Raw genomic sequence first — 20,902 nt, 5'->3', positions numbered from 1 at the left:
ATGAAAAAGAAAGGTGACAAAATGAAATGATTTTAAAATTTAAGGGTGCAGTTTGTATGCTCTAACAAAATGTTTAAATTTGAATACTGTTCTGTTCAGTTTTTAGGGTAAAATTTTGTAGCATAAGACATAATTAATTTATTTAATGGTTTCCTAACACTATAACCTGAAAGTTATAAAATATCACTAAAATATGCTTTTCCGAATTCAATCATTTATTATTATACATATTTCTATTTATATTTTTAAATCATGAATATGTATATAAAATTGTTGAAAGTGTTTTTATTAGTTTGCAATAAAATATGTATGGTATATATATATTTTGAACTAACTTATATCTAAATAAAGATTTTCAATATTTTTCAATTAATATTGCCAAAGTTGTCGAGTTAGCTTAGCATCCCTTGAGGATATATGGCGCTGCAGATGTAGTGTATAAAGAGCAAATGATTCTAAAAGCGTAGCAACCATACAAATTCAATAAATAAGTTGACGCTTTGCTTTTAAAGACGAGACAAACGAAATCGTCCAAGTAGAATGCAGAAGTCAGCGACAGCGTCAGCGTCAGCGTCAGCATAACGCCAGCAACCTGATAAGCTTGACAGGATGTAGCCCAGCAGACCATCACCCGGTCGCATTTCTCCCTCCCCGCTTTAAGTTGGAACTATTGAATACGCTGCTAAGGTTTGTCTGACTGTCAGTAGCGAATTCATGCGACAAATTCTGTTACCCGGGCAGCAAACACGCGCTCGCGGATAACTTCATAGATAATGAGCGGCAGGCAGACGATGTGAGAGGGGAAGCAGTAGCGTCCTTGCCATTTTAATGAAGCGCAACGACTTTGTTGCCCCGCATTGTACTTGGAAGGGGTCGGGGAAGGGAAGCGAGTGGCAAGTCGCCTTGTGACGGGATAATTAGCGGCTCGGGCCATGCAAAGTCAGCGATGTCCTTTGCGTTGGGCGTTGGGAATTCGCACAGTTGGAATCACAAGTTAATGCGGTGGTCCTTGGCTCATTGTGTGCTTTTGTTAATGGATTGATTTTGAATTTTCTCTCATCTAATCTGAGTGACTTGATTTTAACATTTCTACTTCTCGTTCCAACTCTCGTTTGCCTGAGTTGCGGCTTTTATGGGCAATTTCTGGCTGCTTTTTAATAAGAAAAGAAGTGCTTTTTATTTATTTTTGGGTTTCGCTTCGTTTTTTTTTTTTTTTTTTTTTATTGCGCTACTTAGGAAGTGAAAAGCCCTGACAGCAAAACGCTGCAGATGGCGGCAGCGGCGAATGCAGTCGAAAAGTTTTGTGCGTTGAATGACAGCTGCGGTGTCCAGAGATAAGCGCCACCACTTCTGCCACTCGCTACTTGCCACAGGCTGTGACAGTGAAGAAGTCAGAGGCGATAAAGCAAAAATTGTTAGGAGTAACTTGAATGTGTCCAGGTGAGCTGCCATCAGCGGAAGTCAGTTGGCAATGTGAATAGCAATTCTCGCTGACTTGCTGTCCAGCTAGGAAGCAAGTTCTGATAGCTTAGCACAAAGTTGTTAAGCATTTGACACAAACACACACACACATTCACATTCATTCACTTGAATGTCTTGCGCCGATGTCATAAAGATAACACTGAGGCCACATTATGGAGGCAGACTAATCGAGGCCGACTGCCAATCGCCAACGCACATAAACGACATCGTTTTGGAGAAGCTTTGATTATTTTTATGCCTTAGCGCCTTGAAGCATGCCCCAAAATTAGGTTTTTATTGTCGCGTGATTCGAGTGAGGGGCACAAAAACAATTTGCGTCTATCTGCAAGACGATACGTCACACATAAACATAACGATGATAAAGATGCTTGGCTCACACACACACATTCGAATTTGCATACGCCGCAGTTGCCGCGGCAACTTCCGTCGATTAAAGCAACAAATGTAACTCTCGCTAACAACAATTGTGACTGTGATTTCGATTGTGACTTCAACTGCGATGGCGACTGTGACTTTAAGTCAGTGACTTTAATTAGAAAATATCTGGCATACCTTGCAGAGGCGAAATCAAAGCGGCTTAGTAAATATCTTAAATAGCAATAAATTTCGATTTTTGCCCATTTAAATGCTTTATGAATTATAAGCTTAAAAGCAGACACCACCACTCACTCCACTCCACTTCTACACACCCCATTCAGCAGCAGTAATGTGAAAGGGGGCGAGTGCGGCATGCAACGTGCACCTTGAGCAATTTTCAACGTTCCACGCAAAAGTTTTCTCCCGCCCGCCCAAGATGACAGCACGCCAAAGATTTAGACAAAGACGCCAGCCAGCCCGTTCCTGTTACTCGCATTTCGCACTGATAGCAGCAAGCATAGCTGCCTCTGTCCCCCCTCCCCGCCTTGACTCCTTTGGGAGGCTCAGAGCTCAGCGATTTAACTGAGCACCCCCGACTGGCATTTTCACATTTTTAAGATGCGGCTAGCAAAACGAGGCCAACAAAATACCTCCAAGTTCCAGCACTCGCACCCCATTCCCCCTCCCTCTCTTTTTCTCTTCCCCCTCCGCAGCAATCCTTTCGCCTTTTGCCAGCAGCGGCACAACGCCATAAATCAATTCGTATTAGTTTTATGAAATGTGTACCTGCGGCGTGCAGTGTCACACACACTTACACCAGCGGCATCAACGTTTATGCCCAACACAATCGCAATCATCCGAAAAGCGGGTATTACTTAAATGAATTCACAATAAATAAAATGATGTATGGATAATAAGTTAGAGTTACATTTATGGATACATCTGTGAACTCTTATTACGTATATAAATGTCAATCATTTATTCATAGAGAGTAGATTGCGATTGGTTCATGACTTTCAACTTAAGTATATACAAAATACTAAGCTTATGTTTACTAATCCTAATTGCCTATTAATTAAAAATAATAAAAGTTACTGTTTTGCATTTTTTTAAATTACAAATGTGAGTTTTGTAAGTTCCTAAATGTTCCGCCAAAAATATTGCGTTTTTAAAATACGTTTTTAAACATTTTTAACCTAATTCATTATTATCTAAAACACAAAATACTAAAAATAAAAGTGCTTTCTCTAATGTCGCAACTGTATAAAGTTTTTGTTTAATCTTATTAAAAATAATAATGTTAAAATTTTCTTTAATGTTTGATATCATTATCACATAATGCTCTGCTAACATAAATACAATTTAAGTTTTTATATTATAATTTAAGCTTTTATTTACTACCAAATTTCACTTATCATCATACATTACTCAGTTGCAGTAAAAATATAATCAAGATATCATGTTTTGATATTCTAAGAATATATAGTAATGTAATTTCAAGCTTCATCTCTCCCAGTTTTCTTTTTTGTTATAAAATATTTTATTGCCTTTTTTTATACCATATATTAATGTTTGGATACGTATACTTAATATTTTGCTTTTATCTACTACCATGCTATTTCTTTCTAAAATCTATAAATTTATTCATTTTATTTTCATGATTTGTTGCAACGTGTAAACCTTACAGCGTTTGCTGGTTTAATGAGCAAATCTTTTCGGCGCGCCTTCTGAGCATCAGCAGAAAACGACATCGCCAAACATTGCCAATTAAAAAGAGTCAAGCAAAAGGACTTGGACTTAAACTTGGCATAATTCATGTCCTTGAGCTTTTCGCTTACTCCATACTGAATCATACCAATACACTCAAAAAACATTCATCGAGAAACGCATGCATATTCATTGCATACCTCAAGGCTGAGCATTTTTCGACAGTCGACGCTTTCTTTTCACGCTGCTTTCACAGTTTTTGCTTTACGGGAATTTGCATAAATCTCTTTCGCCCAAGAAGAATTATAATATTTCTTGGTTACTACACCGGCAGCTGGGAGCTCGAGTCAAGCTAGTCAGATTTATACACCTTAGTTGGACTATGAATATTTAATGGAACTTTTGAATTATCGCCTGACAATGGGATTATCATTTTTACATTTGCTGCACGGCAGGATACGGCCGGAGAGCTGCTGGACTGCTGGACAACTAAGGATACGAAGGACATCCACACCTTGCTTGCAGTGTGGACAAAAGGACGCTCAACTAAGAAGCCAAGGTTAAGCCAAAACACCACAGAGAAGAAGAAGCAACCTCGCTCCCCTGGGGGTAATTCGCTGTTTGCCATAATTATCATCGTAAATTATGCGAGTAAGTAAAAGTTCTTGGATTTTATGAAAATGAATTGAGATTGAGCCAAAAATGAAATGTGAATTTACAATTGATTTAAATAGTCGCGACTCTCACCAAGAAGAGCAATTGCCTCCAGTAGATCTAAGAATGCTGTAGAGAGGTAAGTGAGTAAGTAGTAAATCAAAGCATTTTCCAATCTTCCCAGTCTTCGCGCCCCTTTTGCAGTTAGGTTTTTCGGGCAATAATCTGCAGCGCCGAGTGTCATAAATAATAATTAAACAACTCGCGTTGTTAAGTCTTTTTATTACGGCCAAAGCGCGCCCAAGACAAACGACAGTTGACAGCGGGAGGCGGGGAGACGGGGAGACGAGGAAGCGGAACGACGTGCCGTGTGTAGGATAAGATGCGGGGCTAGGCACAAGCTCCTGAACGGGAAGGCTTAGAGTTTGGTAGCATGTGCAGGCTTTGGACGCTGCCCCCTCAACCAAAATACGCACAATTTTCCACGCAGATACTTTTCATGTATCTTGCTTGCAGCACATGAGCTGGCAGACATGGAAAACACACACAACATCCTAGACCTTGGCTGGCTGGAGCTGGCTGGCAGGTGCCAGTGTTGTGAGTATTTGCCTGTCCCACTTCATGCAGGATGTTAAGACGTAATTAAGAAAATAAATAATAATCGCCCGATGCCGTAGCAGCCGACGCATGGACATGGACTGGGAGGGGGGAAAGGAAGGGAAGGACTACCAGCAAAGGACGAGTATGTGAGCTTGGCCATGTCAGCTGGCGCCTTTGAACGCCTTAAGCCTACGTTGTCATACACTTATAAAATATCTTAACTAGAACAGCAACAGCAACGTCGTCGCAGTTTTGTATTTCGAAAATCTTATCAAGTCCAACAAGAATTATTATCATTTGATGGCATGAGGGATGAAGCGGATGCTGGGCACTAAAACTATAGGAATGAGTGACTGAAACGCTACGATAGGAAAACTAAAGCATTAGCCACTACTTTACTAATAGTAAATTTAATGGAAAGCTGAAAGTAACCCGATAGTATTCTTTGCCCTTTGCTATGCAATCCACACAGTTCTCATTAACTAATTTGGCCTTCAACTTTATAGAGAGAGAGAGAGAGAGAGAGAGAGAGAGTTCTGTAGAAGACGCAGCGAATATCACAAATCAAAGCGGAATTATTATTACTTATGACCATTTAATTGGACTTGAGTTTATTCATTTGAGTTTGCCATTCGCCCCATTCGCCAATTTGTTTTTGTTTGTGTTCCTTGCACAGTCAATTTGGCAAATGAGTGTGCTGCTTTGCAACGGCAACAAGACCACAGCAGCAGCAGCAGCAGCAGCAACATCAACCACCGACAACTATTTGGCTCGCACGCTCATTAGTTTTATTGCTCGGCATATCAGTCAAAGCCGCAAAACTATTTATGCGGCAAAGCAGCGGACACAACCACCACCACAATATATATATTCACTTTGGTCCTGGCAACCATTCACGGGTTGTCCTTTATGCTGCCAGGACACTGCACTTGCTTTTTGGCAGCGCTTTCTGCGAGCTTCTTTTGCTCACTTGCTTTTGCTTTGTTTTGTGTGTGCTTTGCCAGGACATTAATTGCCCGAAATCGCAGCTGCTTTTGCCTCGTCTCGATGTCTAACGAAATGTCCTTTTAATGAATTGGCAGCTATGCTTTATAATATTTATTCGATTGTATTGCATTGCCATCAAAACCCATAATGAATCAAAAGCTCTTTTGATCATCTACTGCTGACTTAATTATATCAACGTGTTGCACTTCATTTTTGATAACATTACTCAGATTTATTTGCCATTAAGCATCATTATGATATCAAGTGGGAAAAAGTTTTTCGAGAGCACGATTTATGCATCGCACTTGCAAATTCCACGGCAGAAAAAAACGAAATTATATAGAGCTCTGTTTTAAGTACAAAAAAGACTGAAGGAAAGTTGCACAAACAACATCAACCGAAAGACGAAGGAAAAGAAGCTGTGGCAGCAGCAGAGCCGTAAAAGCCGCAAGTACGGCATAGTTAGCTATGTAAATGTTGTTTCGCAGCTGTTTATGTATTTACTTTTAATGCCACTCGAAATAGCGGCAGCCCCTGAAACGAAGGTGAACGAGCACAGCACAGCAGCCAACCACAACGCAAAGAAAATGTTAACAATTTTAATTAATGGATAAAGTTCTCTGAAATTCCACTTGTCTTACTTTTTGTCCAAATTCTACCAATGGCCGAGGAACTCCTTTGGTTACCAGCAACCAAGACATTATATGCATACCTCTTCAAAATATTTCAGCGCAAAAACTCAAAGGCATTTTAAACGCTCTTTCTGTGGGCATTTCTAGTCTACTTCTCACGCATTTCTGGCCAATTTCAATAACTGATTAACAGCCAAGTAGTTGGTCGCTGCTCAAAAGTATGCAACAGTCTTTTTTATTAAATTCATAAATAAAAGCCAAGCCCCAAGTTAATATGGGAAGAAGCCTAAAAAGGAGCTCATAAATTCAGTGTGACGCCATTTGCCTTAGCTTCATTTCGCCCGTTCTTTTCTATTCCAGCGTTTGCTGCTCACATTTTTAATTTAAAAGTTTGCGATAACAAATGATGCACATCCCTGCGCCCACACACACACACAGACACACACACACCCCAGATACAATGTACTTAAAATAAGAAATAATGTTGACTGCTGATTTAGTAACCACAGTGGCAGGACTTGTAACTCATATGAATACACTCACACTCCCTAACGCATTCATATTCGTATTCGTATTCGTTTCTATCTATACCAGGGAAAGAAAGAAAGAAATGCGCGGAGCAAACTTTGGAGCTAATAAATTGTTTCATATCTCAACGCTAATATACTCATATACGCGCCTGGGCAGAGATAACTCATACGCCCGGTTGGTCGACAGGACAGCGTGGGAGCTGCTTTTTCCTTTTTTTATTTCTTGCATATTTATTTCCCCTTTTGCTTATCAGCGACTAACAAAAATGAGTCTGAACGAAATAAAGCAAAGCAAAAAGTTCTGGCATATGAGAAATTGCCAAACACATTAGCCACAGCAACAGCAACCGCAAACGCAGCCACAACAAGGACAGCTCCTGCAGCGACAATCGCACAGGACATGTGTAAGGTATCGCTTTCTTTTCTTTCCACATTTATGTAAAATAAAGTACCATTTGAAATGTTTATTCTAAATTTAGTTTGCAATCAATTTGCTATTTTTGGGGCCACATTATCAAATGATTGATCGCTTTCGGTGCTAAACGAATTTAAATTAATATTAATATCTCCACTTAACCAAGAAGCGATTTCAATATTCGTCAAAAGTCGTTATGCACTCATTAGTTGCTAAGAAATCTAATCTTTTCTTTAATTTCATAGACTTTAAGCTGTCTCCAAGTTTGTGACGTGACATTTGTAAAGACATTTCACTACGTGCTCGTTGTCATCGAGGAAATCAAACGTAAAAGCTTATCGAGCTGTCTATATCTATATACGACTATTTGACAATGCTAATTCCCGATGTCCCGATGCAGTCGCTTCCCTATTTTCCATTTTCCCCAGTGAATAGAAAGAAATTTTTGCTCAGAGTTGACATTTAAAATTGTATTTATTTAATCATTTAATAATTGCTGGGAATACATATTATAATATAATGTTTGTATGTGTGTGTGTAGGTAATTGATGTATGTGTGTGTGTGTATTCATGCTTTCAATAAATTACAAGTAAATTTAATTTCATTTTATTTTCGATTGATTTTACTTATGTGTCTAGTGGAACAATTTATTAAACATTGTTTAAGTGTAGCTATCAAAGTGAATCTATTCATTATACTCGGTAATTATTCAAACTGCTAATTTGAATTATCTCAAAAAATGATTATCAACTAAATGTTTCAGTTTTCTTTTTCAGTAATAAGAATAAAATGTGAATTTCCGAAGAATTGCCAATAGGTATTAGATACCAAGATATATTGTAGAACGGAACCCATTTAAAGGTTCTTTTTTTATTATTAATTATTTATTATTATTATTTATAGAAATACTACGCTTATTTGCTAGGCTGGAAAACGATCTAAAATAAGGCAAAATGTTTCGAAACAAGAAATTACACAATTCAAAGAAATTAGCAGAGTTCTCTCATATAATATGCATAATATTAAGTATTATTATAATAGTCATATATTTACACATCGGATTGGCTTTCTTTGGTTACACTTCTACGTCGCTTCGTCTTCATCTTCGAATTCAAATAGTATTTAAACTTATGTTTGTAGAGTGTGGATATTTATACGTTTTTTTTTCTTTTTTGATTAGTTGATATTCTACAAAATATGTTCGTATATTTCTGCGGTCCGTTAAATTATAGTAATGTCATCTACAACTAGTTTTCGTCTAATTTTTGCTAAATATTCCCCAAACATTCTTGGGACTGGGCTTTTAATGTTATATGTTAAACTGGGATTTGATTTTGCTGTTTCATAATACTTGGAAAGAGTTGTCTTAGGGCGAAAGGATTATGTTTATTTAGCTGCCAAGTATTTACAAAATGCTGCTAGCCGGTTGGCCTAATCCCGCTCCTCGTATTTGGGCACAAAGGAACTGAGACCACCGAGCTGGCCACACTGGCTGTTGTCATACAACGACATCTTGAGACGCTTGCACTTGGCCCGACGATTCTTGAACCAGAACTGTACATTTTTGCTCTCGAGACGCGGAAACTTTTGACTGCAGAATAGAGAAAAAGAAAAGCAAAGCAAAGAAAATTCCATTAGTGGGAAGTTGACTTTTCACTCACGAATTCACTACTTACCGGTAGGGCATGGTGTTCAAATCCTCGGTATACTTGAGGATCAGATTGTGCGAGGGATGCGTGTTCATGGCGAACCATTGCTCCAACTTGGGCACCTCCGTCACCGGATCGATGAAGGTGCGATTGCGCTTGCGTCGCTCCTCATTCGATATGCTCGACAGATTGAGTCCGGCACCGCCCATCAACGCATTCGGTTGCATGCCAGCGGCGGCTGCCGCAGCGGCCGCATGATGTGCGTGTGGATGGGCGGCGGCTGCTTGGCCAAAGGCCGGGATGTAATGACTCATGTACATGAAGGACTGCGAGAACATCGAGTTGGGGACCATGGGAAACGGCAGTTGATCCTTGTGTGGAACCACGCTGCCACCCAAGTCGGGCGATGGTGAACGAAACTCATCGAGATGGCTGGTATCGTTCTCATTGTCCTCATCGTCCTCATCCATGTCCAGATCATCGTCCTCCTCCTTGGGTGTGCTGTGCTTGGGCGTCGAGGCGGCTTCATCGCGTTCGTTGTGACTCTGGTTATTTTCCCCATTGTTGTTGTTGTTGTTGCTGCCACTGTTGTTGTGGTTGCTGCTGTTGTTGCTGCTGCTGTTGTTGTTGTTGCTGCTGTTGTTGTTGTGTACCCCATCGTTTGCATCATTGGCTGCCTCAGCATTGCCACTGGCATTGCCACTGCAATTGTCATTGGAGTTGTCGTTGTCATTGTCGTTGTCATGCATTTCCAACTCATCTTGAGTCTTCAGGCCAGTTGGCTTCTCATCGCGCTCCGACACCCCATTGGCCAAGTCGCTGCCAGCGCTCTTCACACGCTGTGGCTGCTGCTGTTGCTGCTCGCTGCGATCCTCATCGTCATCATCGTCCAACATAGGCGAACTGCGATGGCGTTCGTGTGTGGTCAGCGACAACGGCAGCTGTGGCGTTGTGGGACGACTGGGCTCCTCCTCCAGTTCATCGGAGTGCTGGGACATGGTGTCAATGTCCTCGGACTTCAGGCTCATCGGACTCTTGAGATAGTCATGCGACATCGACAGATTGCCCATGCTCAACGGCTGACTTCCGGCGCTGCTGCTCGAGTTCTGACCCAATGGCGCATGCTGGCTGAGATATCCGTTCATGGCCGCATGTCCCAAGGCAGTCATGGCATTGCCCAAGCTACCGCCACGCATCTCGGCGCGCTTCTGTGCGGCACGTGCATTCTTGAACCAGTAGACGACATTGTTGACATCGAGGGGCTTGCGACCGCGACGCGATTCCAGCGCATTCAACTGCACCACATAGGTCTGGATTTGTTGGCGCGACGGATGCGGATTCTCCTGGAACCACTTCTGCAGCTTGGGCAGCTCCATCTCCGGATCGAAGCTGGTGCGCATGCGTGTCTTCTGATTCGGATACTGTCCGCCATGCGAGGCCGCATGATGATGATGATGCATCGATGCGTGCATCGGATGCACCAGCATATTGCCATGATGCCCGGCCGCCTGGGCCTGACTAACCGCAGCATTGGGATGATGTCCCACGGCGGCAGCAGCAGCGGCTGCTTCGTTGGCCAGCAACAACGATTCGCGGCTGCCCATCGCACTCAGCGGATTGGCAGCGGCGCCAGCAGCTCCAGCGGCAGCAGCGTGAGCAGCCGCAGCAGCTGCGGCTGCCATGGCTGTGCCCACGGGAAAGTCCATTTCGCTGGGCACCACGGGCACCGCATTCGGGGCGGACATGAAGGGCAGCATCTTTGGCGTCATCGCGGACTGGGGGGAGAGTTGATTCGACCACCATTGATCAAACTTGCGACGGAGCTCATCGGAGATTTCGCCACCGGGCATTGCGTAGGTATTCTGATGGGAACTGCGACAGATCTGCGAGAGCGTCACCTGAAGGAGGAGAAAGGGAGGGAATGGAAAAAAGAATGGACATCGAATGGGATTAACTTAGAGGCCTTGATAGATAGTAAAGTGCTGTCGCCAGTCATGTTAGCTAGGTCTAAGCCCCCAGGGGTTTGCCACACACACACACGCATTACTAAGCGGCTGTCATAAAAATCACAAGCTACAAAATGGGGGGGAAATTGCAGAAAGAGAGAGAGAGAGAGAGGTAGAAAGAGAGTCGGGTAAGGCCCTGAAGTGGCCGGGATTTACTTAGCCATAAAATGTAGCTGACTCTGATTTGCCCTATTACGAGTACGATATCGATATACGCGATGGAGGAAGAGGGAAAAACACTGATACCACACGCTCTGCAAACTGATATTAACTTGACGCCTCGTCAGCGAACCTAACCACCTAGCCAGCTACCTAACTAGCTTGAAGCGATAAATAGATAGTCCCAAAGTCCCGAGCCAAGCGAAATGCTGATAGGCGACGACACACCAGCTTATGCGATTAAAATTGAATTTAATGTTCAGAAATAGAATCGAAATTCATTCGGTGAATGCTACGCAATGGCAATCGTAAGTATTTTTTTTTTTGGGAGGGGGTGGGGTAAGTGTGTGGGGTTTGCTGTATACCGAATTAAATGCTCATAGATACTGCTTGCTGCTGAGTTGGCTGCTCCTCGAATAGATAGATAATGTCTCTCTGTTCTGTCGCTATCAGCTAAGGAGGCGCCCCAAATCACTTAAGCTGCTCGAAACACACGAACTGCGGTTCTGATGGGATGTCGACAGAAGGGTTGGGGGGCGGGGGGAAGTGTGTGTGTGTTATAGACAACTAATTGTAAATAAAATGGGTTGACGCGCAAGACGCGGAGGAGGAGAAGTTAGAGGCGGAGGCGGGCGCGGCAATTATTAAATTGATTTTCATATCGCGCTCGCCCCCCTTTCGCAATTTCTTGGAACACAGACCACAGAGACCCAAAGCATATTTACCACGAGACTTGCGAGAGTCACAGCTCTATAAGCACACTATGACCACAATCAATGTGATGTATGTGTGTGTGTGTGTGTGCAGAGGGAATTATCATGTGATTAGAGAAAATACTTTTGCTAATATTAATCAGGGCCCATATAAAATCAGTCGCAATATCAATTGAAGGGTATTTTGGTCGTGATTTCCGACCCATGATAGCAGACAGTGAACAACGAGTTCAGACATTGACAGACGGTGATTTATGGTAGGCAGGGATTTAACTGGACTCCTCATACGCCAGATATGTAATACTACTCGGAGTACAAAACGTATGTGGGTCATGTGGCTGCCAGTTGCAACGATATCAACGCGTTTTGTAAGACTATGATCTGCCTTCAAATTGTTGCAACTATTTAATACGCAACTGTATATATCTATGTATATATACAAATATATATACTTGAGAGTGTGCTGATGTGTGCGGCGATAAGCGCAAAGCTGATTAAAAATGAAAACTATTGCAAAAAAGGATTAGTTAAGTGAACCAAAATAAATGAACTCGGCTTAACAACATTTCTTTGTAGTCATTATCAAAACATTTTCAATGAATTTCATATGCAGACAGACAGACACAAACATTGACTGGTGTTGCTTGCTAGTCTTGAGTCGACAGCAAGGATAACGCGGGGGTAAAGGATACGCAAAACTTTTGTTGCCAACGTGTGTGTGTGTGTGTGCGTGTGTTTATGCCTCAATTCACGCAAATTAGCGGTTTGGGTTTTGAGTTTACTTTTACCCCTCGTTGGCACACACACAAGTTTTAGCAAACTCTTCAAGACAAGGATAATAGCCTCGCCTCTCTGTGTGTGTGTGTGTGTAGTGTAGTATGTAGTGTGTGTCGTAAACCGCTTATGAATCATTATAGAATTTTGTCGTCTTAGTGCAACATTTAGCGAGCCGAGCCCCGAAGTTCAAAGCGAATGTCTAATTAGCTCAACTCAGTATTCGCTACTCACCTCATCCAGAGGACAGCCGGTGGAACGCAGCAGTCCGTGCGACTGCAGGACGAGCAGCTTGAGCAGCTTGTCCTTGATCTCCCCAAAGGGGGATGTCTTCGGTCGCAAGATGACAATGCGCAGCGTTATCACCGATGTAAGCTCACCGACAATGTCGCTAACCGGCACAGCCGGATTATCGGAGATCTGTTCCAACGGTATTGGTTTCCAGTGCTTGATGATGAGCGAGCCTAAGCACAATTAAAAGAAGTTACCAGAAGTGTGGGTATTAGTGTAAATGTTCCCAAAACACGTACTTCGACTCTGAGACTCACCTCTGGCTGTGTTCGCCACCTCTTGGGAGTAGCCGAGACGCTGCAGCGCCGTTTGCACTATTTCGCTCCAGGGCGTGGCCGCTGCAATGATCACGTAGCTGTCTGTCTCGATGTTCGGTCGCCGTTTCCACGGCTGGCGTGTGTCTATGGTAAGCGAGGCATGCAACGAGTGCACAGACTCCACCACGCAGTGCAGTGGAAGCGATTTCGCTGTAGAGTAAAACAAAAAAAACAAAAAAAGAGAGTGAAGGGGCGTTGTTAGTTGATGCGAGAGCATTTAATAATTTTCCATTTTGTTGCCGCGGTCGCTAAGTGCTTTTGAAGATTCCCAAACCCGCCCCGAACAACTCGGCACTCCACTTGGGAGGCAACTATTCAAATTAGTTGTTGCACTCACTAATACCCTACACGAATAATGATTGGGTGGCATGGGTCATAAAATATAAACTTATCTAAATGAAAGCAGTCTTTCTACTGCACAGTGTATTTTAATTAAAGAAGGCAAGATACCATAAAATAATAGAGTTTATTTAGGAGAGAGACTGTTAGTTTCAATGCAGTGCACAAAATATATAGATAGACTTTTAATTTAAGTGGAATACATGTATTTATCGACAGGTTTTTATTAAAAAAAATATTATAAAAAAAAATTATGGTTCGTATTATTAATTTATGCGAATGATGCTTTATAAGATTTAATAATCATATATTTTTTCGTAGTAAATAAAACTGCAATATTGAATTTTATTGCATTAACAATTTTCTAAATTAGACAAAATCTTTAATAATTTAAAGTAAACCTTATGTTATTTCCTTCGAAACAAATTTCTTTAGTTCCTTTAGTTACTTTCAATTAGTTTCAAATGTAATCTGTAATTGATCACCATTGATCATAACAATTTATGTTTATTTTTACTGATATATAATTATGAACTTTTTCAAATGTAGTTAATAATACTATATTTTTATATATAATATTTTCCTGGAAAGCCATTGCTTACTTTATTATTGTATAGCTTTACTTTTTGTTATATGAACTATAGCATATAAATATTAACTTTATCTTTACTGTGCTTAGAATGCAATCAATCAAGTTAGCTTTGAATTATGTCAGTTGTTGTTTAAGCTAATTGGCTTAACATGCCATCGAAATCAATGTAATAACAGGGTATCTAACTAATTTGTTGCCGTTGTCGAAAATGCAACTAAACTGCAACTAAACTGCCTAGCTCTATCCCTCCTCTCTCCCTCCCTCTCTTTTGTTGGTTGCAACTGTGGTTGTTGTTGCTGCTGCTGCTGCTGCTGCTGCAGCTGTTAATCGGTTTAGAGCTCAGTTTGGAACGCTTCAAATGGCGGCAAGTGCAAATCGGCAAATTAAAATAAGCAATTAAAACATATTTTATATATTGAGCGCCCCTCACGCACATGAGAGAGTATTTAAATAAATTATTGCTTGCTGCGGTTAGCCACAAAATGGTTTTAGCCGCTTACCCCGCCACCAAAAGCAAAATGGCCCATTCGCATTCGCATTCCCAGTCTCAGTCTCAGTCCCCCGACTATCAAGATTATGAATATGCATAGCATGCTAAATTATTACTACTATTAATGAATAATAATTGCATGACTAGTTGGCGAGTTTCCAAAGTGCAGCTCATCGGACCAGACAGCCATCGATATTAGAGTGCTCAGACTATTTTGAAGTGTGGAAATATATCTAAAAACTTCCATATTTGAGAATGCGAACATAATAATTCACCTAATGCAAACGATTGGTAAAATATTCTTTCTTTTTTTTGTTTTGTGTGTGTTCCACAACCAATTATGGACAGCTTAAAAATAATTTACCAAAAATTTCGCCAATAGCAATAGAAAATGCAAAATGCGCCCAATCCAAAGCCGAATGCAATTTCGGAAGGGGAAGGGGGAGAAGTGAGTGGCCAGGACACACGAAAAGCAAATAGGCTTAACGCCCTGCAATGTGCTGTTTCAGGGGCCAGCCATAATGGTATTATTAATTATTCCAATTATAAAAATTGTAAGCAGCAGAGATTGTCGATGGCCGATTGCCGATTGCCGCGATTCGCTTTCGCGATTGGCATTTTTGGCGCGTTTAAAACAGCGAAGAGAACGCGCCAAAAGTTCAGCGCAATTATGAGCGATTTTTGCGATAAATACACACACACAAACACACGCACACTTACATGTGTATTGATGTATTTGTTTGTGTGTTCGTGCAAATCTTTTAATTGCCATAAAATCCTCATTGGGCATTAAAACTGAATAAATCAATTGTATGAGCATATTCGCAAAAATATGTACAGCTCAAAAAAAAAAACAAAGAAGAAAATAATATAAAATTTACAATAATATTGAAATAAAAAGAATAAAGAATGAAATGCGGAAGAGCTACGCAATTTACATATGATGATATAGTATTACAATTAAAGTCAAGATATGCCGTAATCACAGTTAATTTCTCGTTAATTGTCGATGCTTCTTTAAACTGGCCAACTATTCGTATACTTGATTTAATATCATTGCTATATGCTGTTTCGTCATGTTCATTAAAGTAGCCCAATGTTCGAATATTGTTGTGTTTTTGCGTAATAATCGCAATTACTACTTTCATCGACGAATCCTTTCGTCTGGCTCTGGCTTTGGCTTTAGCCCCGCCATTGGCATTATGTATACGCCACGTATGTCGGCCGACCAGTTATTGGCCCAAAGGTGAATTGTTGAAATGGTGGTCTGCAAAAAGCGGCCAAATAACAATGGAGCGCAAATGCTGCGTAGTGCAACCGAATAATAAACTCATTAAATCCATTATCCTGGCCCATGATTTGGGGGCTAACACAAAAGCGGATTTGCTGCCCATATGTGCATATATGCAGTTCTTAATGTGTGTGTGTGAGTGAGTGTGTTTGTGCTTGTGTTGACCACTCGCACAGTGGCCACGTTGAGCTCGCTAATTGTTGCGTCACCCAGTCCCGGATTTGATGGCATTCAAAACTGTCTGTTTGCAAATGATGAAGAGAAGGAGGAGGGAAAAGATAGAGTCGACTGAAATGGGGTTGCTTTATAAATTGAACGTCTGTGCAGCCAGTGCAGCACTTAAGTGGCCCAGGACGAGGCTGCCGCGCTTATCCTTATTAGCATTATCAGTGGAAAAATAATCGAGACAGCCAAACAAATTGAATTAAAAACGTTTGAGGCATTAAATCTCAGCCTGGCAGGCAGAGAGACTTCGTCCTCTGTCTCGCCGCGACTTTCGTAAGCTGACAAACGATTTGTAATGAACTCCACTTGCATAGGCTTAGACGCTCCTATCATCTTGCTGTCTGCTGTCTTTGCGTCTCATTCAATTTTCCCATTTCGCTTTCCCAGACTGCGGCTTAAGATTTATTAACCTGCGCCCAGCGTTGATGTCACTGTCGATAGCGTGAGCCGAAATATAATGAAGTTGCCAATCGACTGGAATACGCTTCGACTATTTTACTTTTTCTTTGTACTCTATAAAACTGACAATTCTATGAACTAAGCAAAGACAATTTCAAGTGTATTTTGCAGTCGGTTTTCAGTTAAAGTTGCAGTTGCTTGGCTTGGCTTATCGCCATCTGAATTGAAAGTTCAAATAAATGGATATTTTTGATTCGCTTTGCTTGTTAGTTGCCATCCAGCTAAGCTGCTGCTGCCGAGCTCTTACGCAATGTCAAGAGATGCGGCCAATTACCAGGGCACAATCAACCCCCGAAGATTTTAATCCTTGCACAACTTTTTGTGTGCATGCGAATTCAAGTGTTGTATTCAATTCAAGTTGATTTCAATTCGATGCTCTCTCAATAAGTGTGTGCAGAGGAGCGTGAGATACTGAGCTCGACTTTCTTCTAAGAAATTAACCAATTGGCTGACCACAATAGCCTCGGACAAGGACTGCAATAATTATGAATCGCCTACGCACAACATCAAAACGACTTAATCCTCACCTAGGAAAACACACACGTACACACTCAGAGAAGGGTGTGGAAGGACAACTGAAGTGACTGCTGGCAAGGATTATGTAAGTTTTACGGTTTAGTTTGCTCGAGAAAATATCTTGGCAACAAATATTTGTAGTTCTGCTTTTTTGCTTCAAGTTGACCTTAAGACAAGGGGGATGAAAGAGGGGGGGTCAAGGCTTTGCTCGGGTGGCCGAATAAATTGTGTATTGTGTTATTTATAAGGAAATGCTCATAATTTACTTATTAAAATGATTTGAGTGATTTGGGTTTGAAAATTAAAATTTTACAGAGCAAAGTTTTAATAACCGTAAAGGCCATTTGATAATATGTGTAAAGGACAACAAACAGTTAGTTGCCGGGGGATGGAGCGGGGGCGGGGACGGAGAGACGGAAGGGACGTGGCTTAAGCCAAGTGAACTGTTTGAATTTGCTTATCAGTGGCTGACCATTGAAATGTCTTAGTGCCAAGAGCCGCACAAAAATCTTAAGGATTTTAAAGGACTTAAGTGTCAGGCATGTTTTTGCTTTGTCGACGCGTGAGTGTGTGTGTGTGCGATTGTGTGTGTGTGTGTGAAAGTAAGAGTGACCGGAAATTAAGCAATAGTCTTAAGGAAATTGCCACAAGTTTTTTGGATGCCACGAAGCAGGCAATTTGATGTCTTTTCCCAAACTCCTTAAGTGTCGAAGGATGTCCGCATGTACGTGTGTGTATGCTTATGTGTGTATGTGTGTGTTTGCTTGCTTGTGTATGCATTTTTATTTACACTTCAACTTAAGTCCTACTTAATTGCAAACTCTTTTCCAGTAGAATTTTTAATGCATGCATTTTAATTTATAATGCCGAGCCAGCATCGGGGCTACTTAAGAACTTTCTACACACACACGCACACATACATGTATAGACAAGGATTCACACACACAGGCACACACACACAGTTACATTGGCTGGCTCATGCATCGTTTGCTGGCAGCTTCTCACACCTTTAGTTAGTTGCATATCCCTGTCTAAGTCCTGCCACTTGCCCTTCCCCTTGCCCCACTTGCCCCCCGCGTGCCTTGCCACACGCTGCAAAAGAAAACATATTAAGAAGAGCTACAAAATGGAAAATCGACTTGCTTCTGCCTTGAAGTCTTGAGCTGCAGGCAACAAAATGTGAGCTTGCAAAATTGCTGCAGCTTTATAAAAAATTTCTTATATGGAATTAATACACTCTTTAAATTGAACTAGTTTAAAAATCGAATATGTAATGAAATGATAATAATATATACGAAATTAAAAGCCACTTTAAATTGAACTCGCTTAGGAATCTTAAATACAATAGCATGAATATCACTTATATTGTAATAACAAATTCTATTACTTTGAGTTAGGAGTAAAAGATATGCTCATTAAGTTTTTTAAAATATTGTCAAACTTGAATGGAAATCTCATTATTAAGCTAAAATAAGCATTAAGCAAAACATTAAGCTAATTATAACGAATTCTATTAGTTTAAGGTTGATATTATAGCAGACAAGCTTTAAGAAATGTCAAATGCCTCACCTCTATTATATAGCTCTCTTAAAAATTGAAAATATAATAAATAAAAATATTTTATAAAGCATAAAATATACTTTTAAATTTCAGATTTTTAAAAATCTGGACTGTCACATTAATGAAAGAATTGTTCATCATATTTTAAAGAAATAATTGAACTAATCATGAATTTAAAAACTCATTCTTCAATTAGTAGCTAAAAAAAAGCTCTTTCTATATAAGAATATAAGAATACTTTCTTAGATTAATGTCATATGCCTTATGAAAAACATTATGAAATTCAGCTAATTATGTGAATTTCCCTATCGTATTTATCTACAAATTTGTCATTCTACAAAATTGCGCTTATCAATTATTATTCGGTGCTTTTTTTTATCAGTTGTCTGGATAAATTTGTTAATTCTACAATCGCATATATGCGATTTGCTTGATATTTTTTTGGTGAGTCAATGAGTCAGTCTGTGGCGTCTTTTGTGTATTTTCGTTTGGCGTATTTTCGAAAGGGCTTTCTTTGGAAAACATGTTGAAACTTTTAAGCGGATTATAATTAATGCCGCTAGGCATTTTCTTTCTCTTATCGTTTCGCTTTCGCGTTTAGCGCCCACTACATGCCACGCTCTCCCCCTTTTCCCTCAACATTCCATCTCCCCTTCCACCCTTCGAGTCAGCTCCCAGTGGGGAAAAGGTAGCTTTGTTTGCTGTTCTTCTCTGTTTGCAGTTTCTCAGTGTGTCAGTAACGAAAACATAACCGGAAATCAAGAAAAGTGGCCAAGTGACTCGAGAATGGATACTTCGATGCTCCGAAATAATCCTAATGAAATAAGCATGGCCCGTAGCGGTAATTTATTTAAACCCAGCCCCAAGTTTTGCACCCCAGCTGTAAGATTGGCCTCGGACTCGACTTCGTTTTTCTCCCCAAGCAACACACACAGTTTTCACGCACTGAGCAAAAGGCATTTAAATTGTCTCAACTTTTCGTTTTGTTGTGTAATAAATTAATTTTTTGTCCTTAGACATGTAAAACTATGCACATGTGTGCGTCGCAAAGTGTGTAGGTGTGTGTGTGTGTGTCCTGTCTTAGATTTAATCCTTTTTGTTGTTGCCCCAAACAACAACGACAACAAAGCAAAGCAAAGCAAGTCCAAGCCACACACACACTCCACTTCAGCCTCATCCCTGGACTGATATGTTGATTTGGGAGGCCATCATCAGGTGAGAGGCTGGCTGCTTGGCCAGAAAAACTAAACTAGCTCCCAGCCGGAGGAAAGGGCAGAGATAGAAAGTGAGTCCTCTGAATGGATTTTCTTAAGTGGTTCTAAGCTTTGTCTGTGAAGCAAACCAGAAAACATGCTTATACATGCGGCCAAGTGGCTGCTGCTGCTGCTTCTGCTGCTGCCTCGACAGCCTCGAGTTCAAGTGCAGGAGAGCTGCCTCGAGTGAAGACTCCGGGCTCCGGCTCTAGTGGCATTAGCAGCTGCTTAAGGCACTGCAGCACTTCATTAGTTCCGACGAGGTTCGAAGACGACAGCAACAAGGACATCCGTCCTGAGACAATGGCCAACTGCGCACGATAATTGAATGCAAGCCAAGCCAAGCCAGAAACCAACTCCCCCTATCTCCCTCCTCCATCCCCCGTCGTCCTGCTCCCCTTCCCACACTTGAGCCCGTCGACAGTCGACAGAAAAAGCCATGTGCAACGAAACGTGGAGGGCAAAATCACAAGAAGTTGCCAAATCCTTACAAAAGGATTATGATGTGTATTTTTGGTCAAAGCAACGTTCTTGATGAGTGCCAAACGACTTTGTTGAGAGTTGAGATTTTTCTGCATGGAAATGGCAAATGGCAAAGGGAAAAGGGCGAAACGCAAAGCGCAAAGCGATTTCAATTCCCAGTTCCCAGCAACATGAAAGTGAAGTTCATTGATTAATTGATGATTGGGACACATCATCGCATTCATTCGCTAAAACATTCTTAAAGTTGCCAATTGAAGAAATGAAATTTGCATTTACACAGATCTTGAGGCAGCTCAAAACTCAAAACAAGTGAAAAGCTAAAATCATAGGAGCTCGACTGTAAGATACCCGCTACACATTATGAATAAAAGGTAAACAGTGCGATATTAGTTTTAAAGTATACCAAATTAATATATTGCA

General features: G+C 41.0%; 1 protein-coding gene across 2 annotated transcripts in view; it reads right to left on the bottom strand.

Annotated features, from left to right (window-relative positions):
• Positions 1-7,832: 7,832 nt before the first annotated feature.
• LOC117568610 (homeobox protein 13) overlaps positions 7,833-20,902 on the bottom strand; it is a 56,830-nt gene continuing 43,760 nt past the window's right edge. Inside the window, exons 2-5 of one of the 2 annotated variants that reach the window (XM_052004709.1) lie at positions 13,215-13,424; positions 12,901-13,130; positions 9,042-10,912; positions 7,833-8,956 (exon numbers count right to left, since the gene is read on the bottom strand). In XM_052004709.1, coding sequence (XP_051860669.1) covers positions 8,797-8,956; positions 9,042-10,912; positions 12,901-13,130; positions 13,215-13,424 — 2,471 coding nt within the window. In that variant the 3' untranslated portion in view covers positions 7,833-8,796. The remainder of the gene's footprint in view (positions 8,957-9,041; positions 10,913-12,900; positions 13,131-13,214; positions 13,425-20,902) is intronic. The other variant, XM_034249371.2, reaches the window with a different exon arrangement.

The sequence above is a fragment of the Drosophila albomicans genome, chromosome 3, assembly GCF_009650485.2.
Source record: "Drosophila albomicans strain 15112-1751.03 chromosome 3, ASM965048v2, whole genome shotgun sequence".
Classification (NCBI taxonomy): Eukaryota; Metazoa; Arthropoda; class Insecta; order Diptera; family Drosophilidae; genus Drosophila; species Drosophila albomicans.
The sequence above is the reverse complement of the archived record's forward strand: the minus strand, read 5'-3'. Positions and strand labels throughout refer to the sequence as shown.